At 38.9% G+C, this 18,244-nt stretch overlaps 1 protein-coding gene across 2 annotated transcripts in view; it reads left to right on the top strand.

Annotated features, from left to right (window-relative positions):
- The window catches only part of LOC148855672 (RING/U-box superfamily protein), a 66,978-nt gene extending 49,287 nt beyond the window's left edge, over positions 1 to 17,691 (top strand). The window contains exons 7-12 of one of the 2 annotated variants that reach the window (XM_088985647.1): positions 5,702 to 5,783; positions 14,338 to 14,395; positions 14,467 to 14,591; positions 15,409 to 15,501; positions 15,602 to 15,672; positions 17,354 to 17,691. In XM_088985647.1, the coding sequence (XP_088841773.1) occupies positions 5,702 to 5,783; positions 14,338 to 14,395; positions 14,467 to 14,591; positions 15,409 to 15,501; positions 15,602 to 15,672; positions 17,354 to 17,483 (559 nt within the window). In that variant the 3' untranslated portion in view covers positions 17,484 to 17,691. The remainder of the gene's footprint in view (positions 1 to 5,701; positions 5,784 to 14,337; positions 14,396 to 14,466; positions 14,592 to 15,408; positions 15,502 to 15,601; positions 15,673 to 17,353) is intronic. The other variant, XM_088985648.1, reaches the window with a different exon arrangement.
- The last annotated feature ends 553 nt before the right edge of the window (positions 17,692 to 18,244 follow it).

The following is an 18,244-nucleotide window of genomic DNA, read 5'->3' as shown; positions in this document are numbered from 1 at the left end:
TGCTGTTGGGTGTAAGTGGGTCTACACAGTGAAGTATCTTCCAAATGGCAGTGTGGAGCGATTGAAGGTCAGGTTAGTGGCCAAGGGCTATTCTTAGCTGTATGGTGTGGACTATATGGAAACATTTTCTCTTGTGGCTAAAATTGGTTCAGTTTGGGTGTTGATTTCATTAGCTGCTATGTATGATTGGCCTCTTGTGCAACTTGACATAAAAAATGCTTTCCTACATGGTGATCTCATTGAGGAAGTGCATATGGAGCAACCACTAGGGTTTGTTGCTCAGGGGGAGGATGGTAAGGTTTGTTGATTCAAAAAGGCAATTGATGGACTGAAATAATCTCCACGCGCATGGTTTGGCAGGTTTAGTGAAGTAGTGAAAGACTTTGGGATGAAATAGTGTCAGGTAGACCATTCTGTGTTCATCCATGACTCAAAAGATGGGGAAATCTTGCTAGTGGTGTATGTGGATGATATTGTCATAACTGGGAGTGACAGTAATGGGATTGACAAGTTGAAGAAATTCCTACAGGACCACTTCAATACGAAAGGTTTGGGTAAGCTAAAGTACTTCCTGGGAATAGAAGTTGCAAGGTCAAGGCATGGAATTAACTTATGTCAAAGAAAATATGTTCTTGACCTACTTGAAGAAACAGGACTGTTAGGTGCTAAGCCAGCAGACTCCTATGGAACTTAATGTCAAGTTGAGTGTTGATGCAGGTGAAGAGTTTGATGATGATGGAAGATATATGAGGTTGGTGGGAAAGTTGACTTATTTGACTATTACCCGACCAGATATATCATTTGCTGTGAGTATGGTGAGTCAGTTTATGCAACATCCTCGGATTCCTCATTGGGAAGCAGTTCTAAGGATTGTTAGGTACCTGAATGGTGCTCCAGGTCATGGTTTGCTATACCAAAGTGGAGGGACTCTTGAAATAGTAGGGTATACAGATGCTGATTGGGCTGGTTCTATATCAAACAGGAGATCAACTACAGGGTATTATACTTTCCTTGGTGGCAATCTTGTAACTTGGAAGAGCAAGAAATGAACAGTGGTGGCAAGTAGTAGTGCAGAAGCTGAGTACAAAGCTATGGCTCATACCACATGTGAACTAGTATGGTTGAAGAACTTGCTACCAGAGATGGGGTTCTTGGTTGACAAACCCATGAGACTATACTGTGATAACCAAGATGTTGTTCACATCTCTTCCAACCCAATCTTCCATGAGAGAACCAAGCATATTGAGGTTGATTGTCACTTTGTGAGAGAGAAAGTGATAAGTAGAATGATAACCACATCTCATGTGAGCTCAGGAAATCAGTGGGCAGATCTCTTTTCAAAGGGATTGTCTCGGGGTAGAGTGGATTATATTTGTGACAAGCTGAGACTATATGACATATACTCTCCAACTTGAAGGGGAGTGTTAGAGTACACAAAATAGGGGTATTTTGGTCATTTGGGTTTATCTATTTGAGAGTGAAAGGTCCGTTTTATTTAAGTTTAAGTTCTGTGTCCCATCACTTATGAGGGACAATATAGTCTTTCTTGTAACTATGTTATTGGAGATAAATACAAGTGGGTCAACTAGAGAGATGATTGATTTTCCTCTACTGGCCGAACCCTTCTTCTTCTTCTCCTCTTCTTCTTCTTCTTCTTCTTCTTCTTCTTCTTCTTCTTCTTCTCTATTGTAACCTAGGACTAAATAAGGTTTTCACATAAATAAACAAACTTTTTATACATAACAAGTAAATAGGTATTATAAGAAGTCATATTTTATCAATAAAGCTACAAATGGCCTTTACATTGTGGTTACGTGCATTATCATGCTGTGAGGAATCATAATCAACCAAGTTTCATGAACAAGGCTATAGATGGTTGTCTCCCTCACATAACATAATGATTTTCAGGGTCAAAATGAAGTAAGGAACCAAAATTAGCCAAGTTTCATAGACAAGGCTATAGGTTATTATCTCCTTACATGTATTTCAATATGAAACAAGGAAGAAAAGAAAAATAAAAGGAAGAAAGAAAGGAGTGAGAGGAATAGATATAATATGGTCTTCCATCTCATGTGGGAAGCACAAGGAGTATCATTTTGAAGGGGTGTAGGAAGAAAACAAGATTCCCTACCTTCTTCCTTTTTTTTATGCTCTCCACACCAATCTTCTTCTCTTTTCTCTTCCCACTTGTTTCTTAGTGCTAGAAATCCTGTAGATAAATTAGTACTAGCCAACAAAAAAGGCATTAGCCCCTTCTCCTTGTAGGAGAGGGGTTTATATAGAGGAGGGAGGTGGTTAAGTAAGTCCTCACTCCTCTCTTCTTAGAGTGCCAAGTGTCACCCCACTTAAAATGGGTTAAGGAGGTAAAAGAAAACTCTTCCTTCCTAAGGTGACAAGTGTCCCCCCACTTAAAGTGGGTTAAGGAGTGAGAAGAAAACTCTCTCCCCTGGGATGACGTGTCCCCCCACTTAAAGTGGTTAGAAGCGGGAAAATAACTCTCTCCCCTAGGGTGACATGGGTCCCCCCACTTAAAGTGGTTAGAGGAGGAAAAGTAACTCTCTCTCCTAGGGTGACATGTCCCCCCACTTCAAGTGGTTAAAGGAGGGAAAATAGCCCTCTTGTTAGAATAGGACAAGTGGCATCCCCTTATAAATAAGTGGTACACCTCACAAGAAATTAATTAATATAGATATATTCTTTTAGGGCCTGTTGTTTCATTAAATGGGCTCTACTGTAGGCCCATTAAATGCTTATTGCATTACAAACAAGCCCAATTAACTTGGGGCTTCTTGTTCACTAAACTATTGCAGGCCCCTTTCTTTACTAAAATGTTTCAGCCCACCAATAGGACTGACTGTGCTTATAAGAAAGCCCTTTTTCTTCTTTATTATTATATTTTTTAAGCTGTGTCTGGGAGAACCTTAATAACCTTCTCCCAGTCCAGCAAACTTAAGGACTTAACACAAGCACAAAGGCTGTTTTTATTTTTGCTGTATCCAGCAGCAGAAGGATTGTGATGATTTAGTCACATTGGGGTCTCTTGATGCTCTATAAGTGGTGTCCCTTATCAAATGGAACCCAGACCTTGGTTACCCAGGCATTGGAATTAAGGGTAGTTGGTCTGCTGTTCAACATGTGGACAGAGGAAGTTCTGGAAATGGTGGGTATCTCTGCAAATGTTTCCTTCAAGCAAATCAAGAACACTTTGCAGTACAAAAACTTGAGAGTTTCTCAAATAAAGATTGTAGGAGATAGGCCTGATCGTGTCCCTAGGGTGGTGGAGTTCATGCGTGAGGGTAAGCAGGTCAAAGTTTGGATTCTGTCACCCTTCGAGCTTCAGCTATGGTGAGATTGCAAGGAGGAAGATGACCTGGCATTTATTGGGACAAGTGACGAGCAGCTAGCAAGGATACAGGGGACAATGTCTCTTCACAAAAGTAGGATACTAAAAAGACGGTGAACGAGAATGTTTTATCTTAGAAGGTTAAAATTTATGAGCCTTTGGTGACCCTTGATAAGAATCTAATGGCTAATTTTAATTCCTTTTCCAAGGTGGTTGCTCAAGAGCCAAAGGGTCAATAGATTTTTGTTTCGAGAGTTAGGGTAGCTGGAATAACTTTTAATGAAGTTCAAGTAGGGACTGTCAATGAGCTGTGTGGGATTAAGTCAAACCAATTGATGAGGCCAACTCAGTTAATCAAGCTGGTTCGCCCGTGTCTTCAAAGTTTTGGGGGAGGCAAGTCTCAAGGTTTTTAAATAGAGGGGGAATTTTGAATGAAAGGTTTAAAAATGGAATTTTATTTAAACATCAAAAGAAAAAAGAACTTGTAGGAGAGAGGTCTAGGGGTGCTTCAGATTTTGTAGTATAGAGGAGTAACAGAGAGGAGAGTGAAACTTGGGAATGGGTGATTACCAAGTTTGTTTGTGATTTTGAGAGATTGCATCAAGAAGCAATCTCATTTGGCTTGGAATTGGGAGGCTGGTCAACACAAGGTTGGGAAAGGTTCGAACGAGGAGCCTCAATGGATTGAAGGTGTCAATCAGAGTACATGGTTGTTGAGCATTCTCCCATTGAAGTGGAGGTTGATTTGATTTTGTGCTCATTGGAAGACGAAGGGCATTTAGGAGGGGGCTTATTGGTAACGAAGGGTAGAAAGTCTTCAAACTTTGGCCAAATAGAGGAGCCACTTTTTAAGAAGATGTGGGAAGTTTTAAGGGCAGCTTGATTCCAAGTGGAGGTGGAGTAGGAAGTGACAAAGGAAGAGGAGCAAGTGGAAGAGAAACTAGTGTTGAAACTGTTGCATGATCAAGTGGGGTGGATTCGATGATTGAAGAAATTGTAAACAAGGAGAAATTGGGGCAGATTGAGGAAGCAGTAAAAACAAACATTAGTAGAAGAGGTGGAAGGTTTTGATGGAGTTGGCAACACCAACCTAAACAACCGTGAACCCACAGGTCATTCTGAGGTAAGTAGTAATGCTTAGGAAGCTGATCAGGTGACTTCAGGAGTAAGACTTCAAGAGGTGAGGTTGGGAGAGGAAGAAAGAGAAGATTTAGAGCTAGGAGAGAAAGGTGGTGGTGGTGGTGGGGGAGATAAGGAGACTATTAAGGGTGGAGCTGGTAGAGAAAAAAAGGGTAATGGTGATGTGGAGGGCCTAAACAAAGGAGGTGGAGAGGTCGTCTAGAATTGGTGAAAGGAGGGGGTCCTAGAAGTTGTTTCTCCTGCTAATGTGAATGCTGGAGGGGGTTTATGTGTGGAAGGTTAAGAGGAGTTGGTAGGGGAGGCGGAGGAGGGAGAAGGGTGTGAACTAGGGGATATAGAAAGGGTTGGTGGGAAAAATCTCTTTTTTTTTTGATAAATGGTGAGAAAAATCTTTTAGATGAAGGTTTGAGAGAGGAAGAAAGGGGTGAAATTAACAAGAAGAGTTGTGAAAATTTTAATTCATGAAGTCAAAGAGAGGGAGAAGAGTGAGATTAAGGAAATCGAAGAGATAGTTGTGATTGTAAGAAAGGGAGAGGTGGGAAGTGGTGGTAATTGTGACTTAAAGATAAGGAAAAAGAAAACTAGAACCAAGCGGTTAAATGACGAAGATGGACTTGAGAATGAGTTAGAAGAGGAAGAATTTAATTCAGATGAAGTGATTATAGATGAAACACAAGTAGTAGAAAGGCGGATTGAGATTGAGGAATGGTAAACATAGAAGTGAAGGTGTGTAAAATGTTGGGTCTGTTGTTTTCTGATGGTGAAGAGTTTGCAAGGAAGGTGTTCAAAGAATTGGATGAGAAGGGTAGGACGTAAGCAGATTTGAATTCTGAAGCAGTGGGTTTTAAATTATGGGTAGAGGAAGTTTTGAAAAGGCGGAGATCATCTGCAGCTGAAGAGGTTGTTGAGGAGCACAATGGCATGATATGGTTCTTGATGGTGCACAATGACGGGACAGGATTTGTGTAGCCAACCCAAAAATGTTGGGGTTAAGGTTGAGTTAGTTGAATTTTGTGACATTTGCTAAAGACTTTATGCCAAATTTCACTAAAGGCTTATTGTATTTGATGTTTTATGGTAGAACATTTTCCTTTGCTAGGTAATCAGTATTGAATTGCTTTACACTTGATTCTTGATTTTCTTTTAACCATTGGATGTATTACAAGATTTTGAGAAATTATTAATTGGATGTTTTCCTTTGTCATTAATTGATGACAGTGGTGCTTTTCTTGAAGATGCTGTTGTCGTTTCTTGTGGACATTCATTTGGAGGTTTGATGTTGAGAAAGGTTCTTGAAACGGTAAGTAAACCCACTCTCCTCTCCATTATCCCCCGCTAAGCACATTTGGAGAATATATTATATGTTTGATTGATATCTGCAGAATTCCACTTCCACATTTAACAACGATAATGTATTTCATGCAGAGCCGAGGAGTGTTTATAAAACATGGTTCTATTAATGAGATTTGTTAAAAGGTTTAATGTGCCTGTTAGTCATAGTAAATATCCTTCTGTGGAGCTTAAATTAGAATATGCAATACATGTATTGTACTGGACAATGTGCATTCCTAGCTTCCCACACAGTTTCTTGTTAAACTTTAAACTTTGACTGGCTATGTTGAAATTAATAGCCTTTACTGATCTATAAAAAAGATAAAGAGAAAATATCGTTGTTGATACCTGGTTTTGGGTCCATGTTGCCAAGCACATAGGGTGCTGTTCTCATTAAGACCAAGGTTCAAAATTTTGATTTCAATGGATGTTTGACCATGCAAAAATGAGAGACTTTTAGGATATTTGCTAGTTCTGTTAAGATCTCTTAAAAATCTAGAGAAATTAACGAAATGCTAGCAAAAACATGGCAGTTGTTTCCGAAACTTAGTGATTGTTGAAAAAGTGTAATTGCACATTTAAAACTAAAAAAAAAAAAACATTGCAAACACCTTTTCTATATCAAATAACAGAAGAATAAGAAACTTAAATAGGAATACTGATTGCCGAAAACATTTTTTTGTATGAATAACAGAACGAATTCATTAAAGGAGAGAAATTTATAATACAAGGGATCAGTCATCAGAATGACATCCCATCCCCCCAAAATAGTTTCTATCCTACTGCTTTTGCCGCCCTGTCTGCCATCCCATCTGCAGATCTGTACACCCTCGAAACTGCAGCTACTCTGTCTCTTTTAAGCTCATTTATCTCTCTTAGGATGTGTCCATACTGCTAAGGTCACTTTCCTTCATTTTGAACCCATCCCACGACCACTTTTGAGTCCCTTTAAACAATGATGTTAGTGTAATTATTCCCGTAGAACTGATGGGACTATTGCTCTAATCTCATTGTCATGGTCTGCAGGTCCTGCGTAAAGAGTAAGTATTATGTCCAATGCCATTTCTAAAATCTCCCTCAATTCCAGAAGGTCCTTAGTTACTTCTGCTGCAGCCAATCAGAGTTATTGATTAAAAGGTGTGGTAGTGGTGCTCAAATGAGTTGAACAGTCACTCTAGTAATGTATGAATTTGCTATCGTCCCTAATTTCCAATAACATCATCAGTAGTGAAGGAACTGAACAAACTCAGTGATTTCACCCAATGTGTCACTCTCACGGTAATGAGGTCAATAAGAATTCTTCTGTCTTGAGACTTTTCCTTGAATAATCCCCCATTTCTTTCCTCCCAAATATCCCATAAAATTGCAGTTCTAGAACATCTCCATAGTGTCTTTCCTTTTCATGTGGGTAGGTTTAAAAAGGTGTTGCTGAAAATTAATTGCAAATCCAAAGGAGTTCAACAATTTCATCGAAACTTGAGAAAGCTTTGTTGATATTTGGAAATTTTGAATGTTCACTGCTGAACTTATCTATCATCATCATATTTGTTAAGTGTCATATCCATTGTTAAACTATGAGTCCCTAAATCATTTCCTACTACCTCAACCGATCTCTTTTTTTTTTTTGCTCTACCCCTTTCTCTTCTAGCCCTTCAATTTGTACTAGATCACTTCTTATGAGTGCTGGATATGGTCTTCTCTACAGGTGACTAAACCATATCCAGCGCCCCTTCATCTAGTGTTAAAAATCTCCCTTGTTCTTCTTCCTCTTCATCCCCCTCCTTTCAAGGAGATCTATGCCTCCTTATGTTCAGGAGGCTTATGCCTCTTACATTCTGAACTACACCTCACACCTCTAGGTAGTGGAACGCCTTGTGTCACACCTCTGCATTTCAAATCATATGGGAGAAGCTTCTCACTGAAAAGATTTTACACCACATATTACTATTCAGTTACAGCTAGCAAATTGTCTTACTATAGGAGTTAGATTCATCTATACAAGATTATTGGCAGGTTAGGCATGATTGGTATCTTCACACCAAATTGAGGGGAGTATTGAGTTGTACAGATAAAATTGCGTTTTTGATGTACCCAATTGATACAAGTGCTTATAAGAATATTTTAAGCAAGTTTCAACAAAAGAAATTGAAGAAAAAAGGTCAAATAGTAGACTTGCAGAATGCATTGTCAACTGGAAAAGAACTGTTTCACTGGTCAAATGTTGTTTGATTTGGCTTGATTTGGTGGCATGAGTGTACACTTACAGAACTTCAACACTGTAGAATTTCAGCTCAACCCAACATGTTAAAGTGCCCCAACTAACGACTTTAAGTTGGCTGGATTTTGTGTTCTGCAAGTCATGGCCAATGTCCTAGTCAACAACTGTCTATGGAGCAGTTGGGCAACAAGCTTATCAAACCTGCAACCAACCTAGGGGTATAGATCCATGTGTTACGGTGGAAATCCCTGATTTTCTGGTGAAGATGCACTGGAAGAAGTGTTAGACTGATCAATGCTGTAAAGAGTGTTTCATTATTTTGAACCTTCGGAAGACAAGAAGGTTAAGCATGTGGTGATACAATTGAAAGGCTATGCTTTAGCTTGATGGCAACAAGTTCAAGCAACAAGGCTACATCATGGGAAGACAAAAATTCAAAATTGGGAGAAGATGCAAAAGGTCATTAGAGGACAATTCCTACCACTGAATTATGAAGGCTTGCTATTTTAGCAATATCAGAATTTGCGCCAAGGAAACAGGTCAGTTCGAGACTATACTAATGATTTTTATAAAATAAAAACTAGAGCAAATCTTAGTGAGCCTGAAATACAAACCATCCAAAGGTATATTATGGGGCTGAAAGTGAGCATTTGTCACTTAGTTGAGTGCAACCCTGCTGGACATTGGCAGCAGCAGTTCAGCTCACAACGAAGGTTGAAAACCATCTCTCACAAGTTAGTTGTTGACCTCCAAACACTACCTTTAACAAAGGTAAAGCTGTAGTTTCCACCAATGCCTAGGGCAATGAATTATTTGCTATAAATGCAGGTGTAGGTACATAGTGCTCACTCAGTCCTTCAAAGTACAGAAGACATTAAATTAATACCATATGGACGCTTACGATCAGTTCATAGCTTATTGGTTGCCCTGCGATGAACTTATAACGCACCGCACGCTCGCGATAAACACACAGTTCATCACACGTTCGCAATGGACTTGTACTTAATACGAGCCTAAAACATGTTCTAGTTAAATCTGCGATGAACCTTGAATGTGCACGACTCTGCAATAAACCTTAGAGACACACGGTCCAGCGATGAACTCCGGAGGAGGCGATGAGCACAGTCTTACGATAAACCCTGGACCAATATAGAATCCCGGTTTGTTAAGAACTGGGCTTAAATATTAACCGCACGTGTAATTCTAAGTAGCGTGCATAATAGGATGCCATGTAGGTTTAGTAAAGGGGCTGCCCGCTATGCAATGACGTTAGTAGCGCCACATCGGTCAAGTAAGGTGCAAAAAGGTTGTAGTACATGTGGGTTATGAGAATCCTCGGGTGAAAGGAAAGTCAACCCTTGAGAGATCTCAAAAGAACACGTGGTGAAACCCTAGTAATGCTCCTTAATGACCGACAGAGGATCTAATATTTCTTTCCTAGTAGAAAACGAGTACTTTTGGCTCCTTCCTTTCGGGACCTCGGGATCCTTGCCTATAAATAAAGATCCTCCTCATAACGAAAGGGATTCATTCAACTCTTGATCAACCCTATCATTGGATTCCCTGCTTAGCCGTCTCATAACTCCCCTTGCCCTAGCCTCCCGGTTGATTCTCTTCTCCCGGTCTTCCTTTGTCCTTCAAGGAGACCACTCCCACATTGCCTGACCACCTCCTACTTACAGCAGGGAATAGGGGCAAGTTACTTTGGCAAGAGAGGAAGAAGAGCATATTTGATGATGAACTCGAAGGAGATGATCCACTTGCTGAGTTATTAGACCAACATGAAGAAGAAAAGATCCATGATGATTGTGATGCACCACTTCTAGTAGTTAGGCACATTCTTTATACCCTTAAGGCAACTGAAGAAGAGTGGCTAAGGAGGAACATCTTCAAGATGTGGTGTACAACAAGTGGAAGACTATGCAATGTTATTATTGATAGTGGTAGCTGTAAGAATCTTGTGTCTCAAGAAATGGTCACTAAATTGAATCTCAAAACTGAACTGCATGCCAAGCCCTATTGCATTGTATGGTTCAAGAAAGGAGAACCTAAGGTGACTAAGCAGTGCTAATTTCTTATTCCATAGGCCAGAAATGCAAAGACAAGGTTTTATGCGATGTAAAGATGGAAGAAGCTTGTCATTTACTCTTAGACAGGGCATTGCAATTTGATAGGAAGACAGTTCATTTAGGAGACAAGAACACCCATTCCTTCTTTAAGGATGGGCAGAAAATTGTTCTTGCACCAATTAAGGATGAGGAGTTTCCAAAATCCTCCAAGGAGGAGGGAAAACAGGTGCTGACCACCCAAAAATTTGAAGCAACTTGCAAGAGAGTGGCATAACATATGTGCTACTTGTTCAAGAAGTGAAAGAGGAAAAGCAACTTGATATTCCCAATGAAGTTCAGCCACTACTAGAAGAATTCAAGGAAATTATCCCTGCAGATTTGCCTGGTGGATTGCCCCCTATTAGGAGTATCCAACACCACATTGATTTAGTTCCCGATGCCAGTCTACCCAACTTGCCACATTATAGGATGAGCCCCAAGGAGCATAAGGATCTGCAAAGACAAAGTTTATGAATACTTAAAAGGGATTTATTTGGGAATCAATGAGCCCATGTGCCGTACCAGCCTTGTTGTCGCCAAAGAAGGATGGAACATGGAGAATGTGTGTGAATGGCCATGCCATCAACAAGATCACTATCAAGTACTGATTTCCAATAGCTTGATTAGATGACATGTTAGGCTTGCTTCATGGTGCCAAAAGTTTTCTCCAAGGTTGACTTGAAAAGTGGCTACCATCAAACCAGAATTCGAGAAGATGATTAGTGAAAGACAACTTCCAAGACGTGAGATGATCTTTATGAGTGGTTAGTAATGCCTTTTGGTTTATCTAATGCTCTTAGCACTTTCATGTGTGTAATGAATCAAGTCCAAAAACCATTTATTGGGAGGTTCTAATTGTTTATTTTGATGACTCTTATGTATAGCCCTTTTAAAGAGGCTCATATACAATATCTAAGGGAAGTGCTAGAGACTCTATGCCAAGAATAACTCAATGCCAGCTTGAAATAGTGTCATTTTCTAACAGACCAGCTGCTGCTTTGGGATATATTGTGAGTTCCGATGTTATACGAGTTGATGATAGTAAGGTGGAAGCAGTTCGCAATTGGCCTACACCTAACAAAGTTTTCATGGTTTAGCATCATTTTATAGGCGCTTTATCAAAGACTTCAGCACTATAGCAGCACCGGTGACTGATTGTTTAAAGGAAGGCAAGTTTACATGGAGTAAGGAAGCGAAGATGAGCTTTCAATTGCTTATGGAGAAGCTCTATACAACACCCGTGTTAGCTATGCCAAGTTTTGAGAAATTGTTTGGGGTGGATTTAACGCATCAAGTATTGGTATAGAAGCACTTCTCAGCCAAGAAGGAAGGGCCTATCTATTCTTATAGTGAAATACTTAATGCAACATTAAGAAGATACAACACTTATGACCAAGAATTATATGTTGTGGTGCAAGCACTTAGTCATTGGAGGTATTACTTAATACAAAATACCTTTGTACACATGAATAGCATCCATCGACCTGGTGGAAGGCTTGGTGGGTGGGTGGATTTTATACAAGAGTATACTTTTGTGTTAACGTACAAGTCAGGAACGAAGAATAAGGTGGCAGATGCACTTAGTAGAAAAACAATGTTGCTGTCTACCATGTCAACTTAGGTGATTGGGTTTGAATTTCTTAAAGAATTATACCCTGCAGACCCTAACTGTGCTGAAATTTGGAATACTAATACTAGTGGAGTGCAAGGTGAATATGTCCTGGACAATGATTTTCTCTTTAAAGGAAATCACTTATGTGTTCCCCAATAAGGTGGCAGATGCACTTAGTAGAAGAACAATATTGCTGTCTACCATGTCAACTTAGGTGATTGGGTTTGAATTTCTTAAAGAATTATACCCTGCAGACCCTAACTGTGCTGAAATTTGGAATACTAGTACTAATGGAGTGCAAGGTGAATATGTCCTGGACAATGATTTTCTCTTTAAAGGAAATCACTTATGTGTCCCCCAATTTTCTCTTAGAGAGGCTATTATATCAGATCTACATGGAGGTGGATTAGGAGGACAGTGGGAGAGATAAGACCTATGCACTTGCGGAAGACGAGTAATTTTGGCCAAAGATAAGAAGGGACATGATTAGGCTTGTAGATAGGTGTATCACATGTCAAACAAGAAAAGGACACTTGTAGAATACTGGCTTGTATACTCCATTACCAGTCCCAACAGTACCATGGGAAGATGTAAGCATGGACTTTATGCTTGGATTGCCAAGAACTCAGAGGTATGGACTCTTTGCCAAGAACTCAAAGAGGTATGGACTCCAGTCTTGTTGGATTATCAGCTGTGAGAAGGCAGCCGATGCTTCTAATATTGCTAATGTGTACTTCCAAGAAGTGGTTCATTTGCATGGGATTCCTAAGTTGATTATTTCCAATAGAGATTCCAAATCTCTTTCCCATTTTTGATGTACTTTGTGGAAGAAATTTGGGATTGAATTGCAGTATGGTTTTTCCCACCATTCCCAAACTGATGGCCAAATAGAAGTGGTAAATAGGAGTTTAGGAAACCTCTTGCAATGCTTGGTAGGAAAGCATGCAAAACAATTGGAGGCTGTTATTGCTCAAGCTGAATTTGGTCAAGGAATCGTACCATAGGTAAGAGTCCTTTTGAGGTTGTTTATGGAAGGAAGCCTACATGTTTTCTAGATTTGGCTCCTCTTTCCGAAACTAGAAAACATAGTGTTCAAGCAGAAAAGATAGTAGATCAGATGTCAAAGCTTCATGAAGCCATCCATTTGAAGATAAAAGAATCTAGTGCAAGGAACAAGGCATATGCAAATCATAGAAGAAGACTCCAGACTTGGTGATGGTTTATTTAAGAAAGGAAAGGTTTCCAGCCGACAGTTATTCAAAACTTAGTAAGAAGAAGATAGGACCTTTCAAGGATCTTAAGAAAATTAATGACAATTCCTATGAGATTGATTTGCCTGCTGATTTGGAAATTGGTTCTACTGTTAATGTTGCTGATCTCTCCGTGTACCATTGAGGAGATGAAGAAGCTGTGGTTGACAGCATCCTAGCCTGCCAAATACTCACTTTGATGGCAAAGATTATCTTGAATATTTAACCAATGGAAGGGAGATGACTTAGAAGATGGTTTCGGGGTTTCAAAAGAAGAACTGCACATGATTGATCCTCATTCTCTTGAAGTCTTTGACTCAATTCACTCAGGGGCGAGTGCTTTCCAAGGAGGGACTGATGCAAGTGCTCATTCTCTTGAAGTCTTTTCCTTTTCCTTTTTCTTTCCTCTATCCCTCACTTGCCAATACACTCAAGCATCACTAGAATCACTGACATAATCTTACAGATAGAGTTCCAATATTTCAGAAATGGCAATTTATCAAAAAAATAAATAAAATTCAGAAACGGCTATACTGCACCATAATGGCATGCTGCAAAATTTACAAATCTATGAAAAAAAGTGTTTTTCTTTTAGCATAGAGTAAAGTTGGTGGTCTGTAAATGGTACAACATTTTTCTGTAATGTTGTACCACTATGGTATGTATATTGCAACATTTACAGATCTATGTACAAAATGTGTTTTCTTAGCTAGTGTGAAGCTGGTGGCTGTAGATTGTATTGAGAGTAAGATCAGTGAGCCATATATTGTGATGAGGTTTCGCTTACTACTCTGTTAAGCCTGGTGGTTTGTCCTTTAGTTTTATTGTAGGGAAATTGGTATTGCTATTCTTCTGTGTGGCTGCCCCCCCCCCCCCCCATCTTATGTTTTCTCTTTTTGATCTTCTTAGTAATTATTTTCTATTTTTCTTGCCCTCTGTATACATACTATATGCTCTCTGCTTTTTAATATAATAATGTATTGTTTTTTTTATTATTAATGACCATGCTTCTATATGAGTAATTAGTTACTATACACAATTAAATGCAAACTAAAATTGTAACAAAATGACAATAGCCCCTTTTGTATCATGATCATTAAAATGGTTTCAAAATCAATTACAATCTCACTTCTCCATTTCCTTTTTTTTCAACAGATTTAATAATCCTGACAAAGGAGAGGATTTTTTCTTCTTTTCTTGTTTGGAAAGGGTGGATTAGAGTGTGTATTATATCATGTATTCAAAAAGTGTAATCATGTAAATTGTAGTATATACGCAAGATTCAATACAATGAAAATGCTTTAAGCTCCCAAAATTCTTGTTTTTCATGACAGTCCAGATGTAGCCTCTGCAGTGCTGAAATTGAGAGTGGATCTTTGATCCCTAATCATGGTAATAGTCATCTCCTTATACATACATCACATTATTTTTCCATCATCTACTGAAACTGATCTTCTCCACAGCCTTGAGAGCTGCAGCTGCAGCCGTGAAGCACGAGGATGATCGGAGACTCTTCCATAATGCAACTCTTCGAAAGCGCCGGAGAGAAGTAGGTGAACAAATGGATTCAATAAGGAGACTAAACAGGGTATACTTCAGAAAGTATTAGTACATCAAGAGAGATCTATACTTCCACTCAAAACCTTATTGGTATATATAGGGGTACAAAAACATTAAGATTAAGGTAATGGGTGAATGTAGTAACTGGATGGGTGCTGTTTTTGTGTCACTTCCTTTATGTTCCAATTAAAAAAAATCGAAGTGGCTTTATAAAATGCATATCTCAAGAGTGCAGTTGCTGTAAATCAAGGACTATGTCGACTGCATTTTACAGTAAAACAGCTGTTAACTAAATATATATGGTACTTTCAAACTGTGTTATCTGTGTGTGGGAAATGCTCCCAATATCTCAAGGATAAACTTTATAGGCAGAACCAGAGAACCTTAAAAATTAGTTTTCAATAGTTTGTTTCTTGTGAATTCTATGGCCATCTGGGTTCCCATTTATGTGGCAACCTCTCCTTTGTCAAAGATCATGTTTTGCTGCAATCCATGCTTATGCGTCATGACCGTTTTAGAAACTACCATGAGATGGTGTTATTACAAGTTTTGAGAGTAAAACTGCCAATTTACTGATACTTCAGTCACCCATTACGTTAATGTTAGATCATGTGATGGCAACCTCTCCTTTGTCAAAGATCATGTTTTGTTACAATCCATGGTTGTGCATCATGTCCATTTTAGAAGCTGCCATGAGATGGTGTGATTACAAAGTTTTGAGAGTAAAACTGCCAATTTACTGATACTTCAGTCACCCATTACGTTAATGTTAGATCATGTGACAGACTGCAAGAATACTCGATAAGAAACTATAGTATTAATACATTGAGCATAAAATGTTTCAGGAAAATGGGGAGATGACTACAGATGGTGACAGCCCTAGACTACAAAGAGGGGTACAATATCCATTCTCTGTGAATGAGAAAGTGGTAATTAAGGTGATTTCTATCACAAGCTTTTAATTGCAGTAAGCTTCTGATTATAATGTATTTTGCCATTTAAGTGAAACTGCTGCTGATGGATTACTCGGTTCTGCAGGGAAACAGGAGGACTCCAGATAAATTTGTTGGAAAAGAAGCTGTGATTACATCTCAGTGCCTCAATGGCTGGTTAGTTCTCAAACCTTGCTTTTCTTTATCAACCGAATAGTTCTGTTGTTGGCCTTTGATACAGCCAAGGTTTTTTTTTCTGGTAAAGATACAGCCAAACTTTTTAATATATTAAATTAAGGGTGCAAATGGATGGGGTCAAATTCGGATAGGGGTATATCCAAATTTGGTTCAAATCTGATGGATATACATAAACCCCAATTCGACTTCAATTTGATTTCGTAATCAGATATCCTGATCCGAATTCGATTCGTCTCTAAGAGGCATACTTAAGAGGTGAAAATGACTTGAAGAGATTGAACAATAATGGCATACTGATTGGAACTTGGAAGAGACGAAGACATAGAGGCTGGAAGAAGAAGGTATACCGTCTCCTCTGTTCCCCTTTGTAGTTGCAGAACAAAACGGTGATGCCAATCTCCCACTTTTTTATTTCATTCTGTTTATCTTGTTTCTTCCTTTTTGTATTATTCTGAAACCCCTTGCATCAACTAAAGCCCAAAACTATTGGCTAGTATCACCACTTAGCTAGACTGGATGAGGAAGCCAAAGCTCTGCTTTCCAAACCTGTCAAGAAATTAGGGTTTTAGGAGTGACCTTTCCTTGCAACTTGATTGGTTTCTACTCCAGACTGTGACCAAGGCTGTGTGATCTCCATGGTGAGGTAGCAATTGGCGGTAATAACAAGGAGGTGGTCTAACTGTCCAACCACAAGCAGATGATGGAGATGGGCAATGGTGATATATGTAGGAAGATGTGCTTGAGACGAGTCAATGACCGCCAAGGCTTTGTGAAGATGAAACAGGGTTTTAGACTTTTAGGGTTTGGGACAAACAAACAGAAATGATGGGACTAGACAAGCTTCGAGTCTTTCAAAACCTGTTTGTCAGATACGTGTTAGCATATATAGTATATAAAATAATATATTATATAATATATAAATATAATACATTATTTTATATTATGTAATATGTGTATATGTAATTGAATCGAATTGCATTTTAACGGATCAAATTACGTAATATCTGAATTTGATCTGATAACTTAATGATCATATTTACCAATCTGTTCTGATTCGTTTAGGTGCATATGGATATCTGAATCCGGCTTAATTGAATCAGATTCGTATTCAAATTGTATCAGAATCTGATTCATTTGCACCCCTATATTTAATCATATCTGTTGAGTGATATGAGAAATCTTTTGATGAAGTTAAAATACCCAAAGACCTTAACAGCCATTAGACATTCTCTTTAGTCTTTACTCATGATGAGGCTCTAGCTTTGTAAAAAAAAGGAAGCCATAGGGAGAATTTTACACTCATGGTGGTTGAGTGTAAAATTACTCATGATGGTTGAGCCCTTCTATATTCACTTCAGAAATTACAGTGTAGTTGACAGCGCAGAGAAATAGAACAGATCATCTTAGTTTAGTTTATTTTCTTCTTGTTTCTTATTTCATTTTGAGGTTTTTTGGGGGGTTAGTCTATCACCTTAACTTCCTTCATTGGGTGAACACCTTAAACTTTGGTTTTTGTTGGCACAATTAATATGCTGCCAGTGCCAGGCAACACCTAGACATTTTGACCTAGCAAGTCAAGTTCATGCTTTGGAAAGAAGCATTAAGTTACAAATTTAATTCGTATATCATTAAATTCTTTTTTATTTTTACTTTGTTGTAGGTACCTTCTAAAGATCCTTGGAAGTGGAGAGAGTGTCCGCCTGCAATACCGCTCTCTGCAGAAGATCTCAAGCCCTCAGTCCACTGAGGATGGGCATCCATCTCAGGCAATCATTCAGAGCACAAACTGAAGGGAACATGTTAACTCCGCTTCATCTGAGGGTGCCGCCTGGATCCTCAGGCCAAGTCATATTGTTGTTAAGCTCTTGTAAAGGGAAGAAAAAAAAAGGAATTGATAATGCTGGGTGGGTTTCATGAATGTTGTTACAGGAGAAACCCCAAAACTCATAATTTGTAAAGAAAGACGATTGATGTTAATACACCAAAACTCTTTCACTCCTTGCATGAAGCCTGACCATCAGGGGTAAATTATAGATTTTCAAGGGACCGACCCTCACACTTTCACGGTCATTTCTCTAACTGCCCCTTCTGGTGTGCTAAAGCCTTAAAAATGTACAAATACAACCCCATGGCTATTTTACCAACAGTTATTTAAAAATATAAATCAATTTTGAAAAATCTTCTCCCCTAATGTTACGCAAGTAACTCTAATGAAAGTCTGGAGGGGGGCGGGGGGGTTCAGCAATATGTATGAATTTATTTTCTAAATAATTAACTGATACATTAGCAAAATTTTCTCCCCAAATGGTACATAAGATACCCCCTTAGTGGCAGTTTTCGTTAACAAGCGAAAAGAAAGAGACCCGCACAACCAAGCTGAAAGCAGAACTGTAGAAGCAGGTGGGGTCCATAAAATTTATTGGCTCTAAATCCTTTTTCGTCATTTCTTCTTTTCAATCGTAAAAGAGGGGAGGTTAAGAAGGTGCTAAATACTGTTCTTAATTTTTTCTTGCTTCATGAAATGGAAAAATGGAGACCGATCGAAGCAGTT

Source organism: Nelumbo lutea, chromosome 4 (genome assembly GCF_056320005.1).
Source record: "Nelumbo lutea isolate HS-2025 chromosome 4, American lotus-T2T, whole genome shotgun sequence".
Taxonomy (NCBI): Eukaryota; Viridiplantae; Streptophyta; class Magnoliopsida; order Proteales; family Nelumbonaceae; genus Nelumbo; species Nelumbo lutea.
This window is presented reverse-complemented; position numbering and strand designations above follow the sequence as displayed.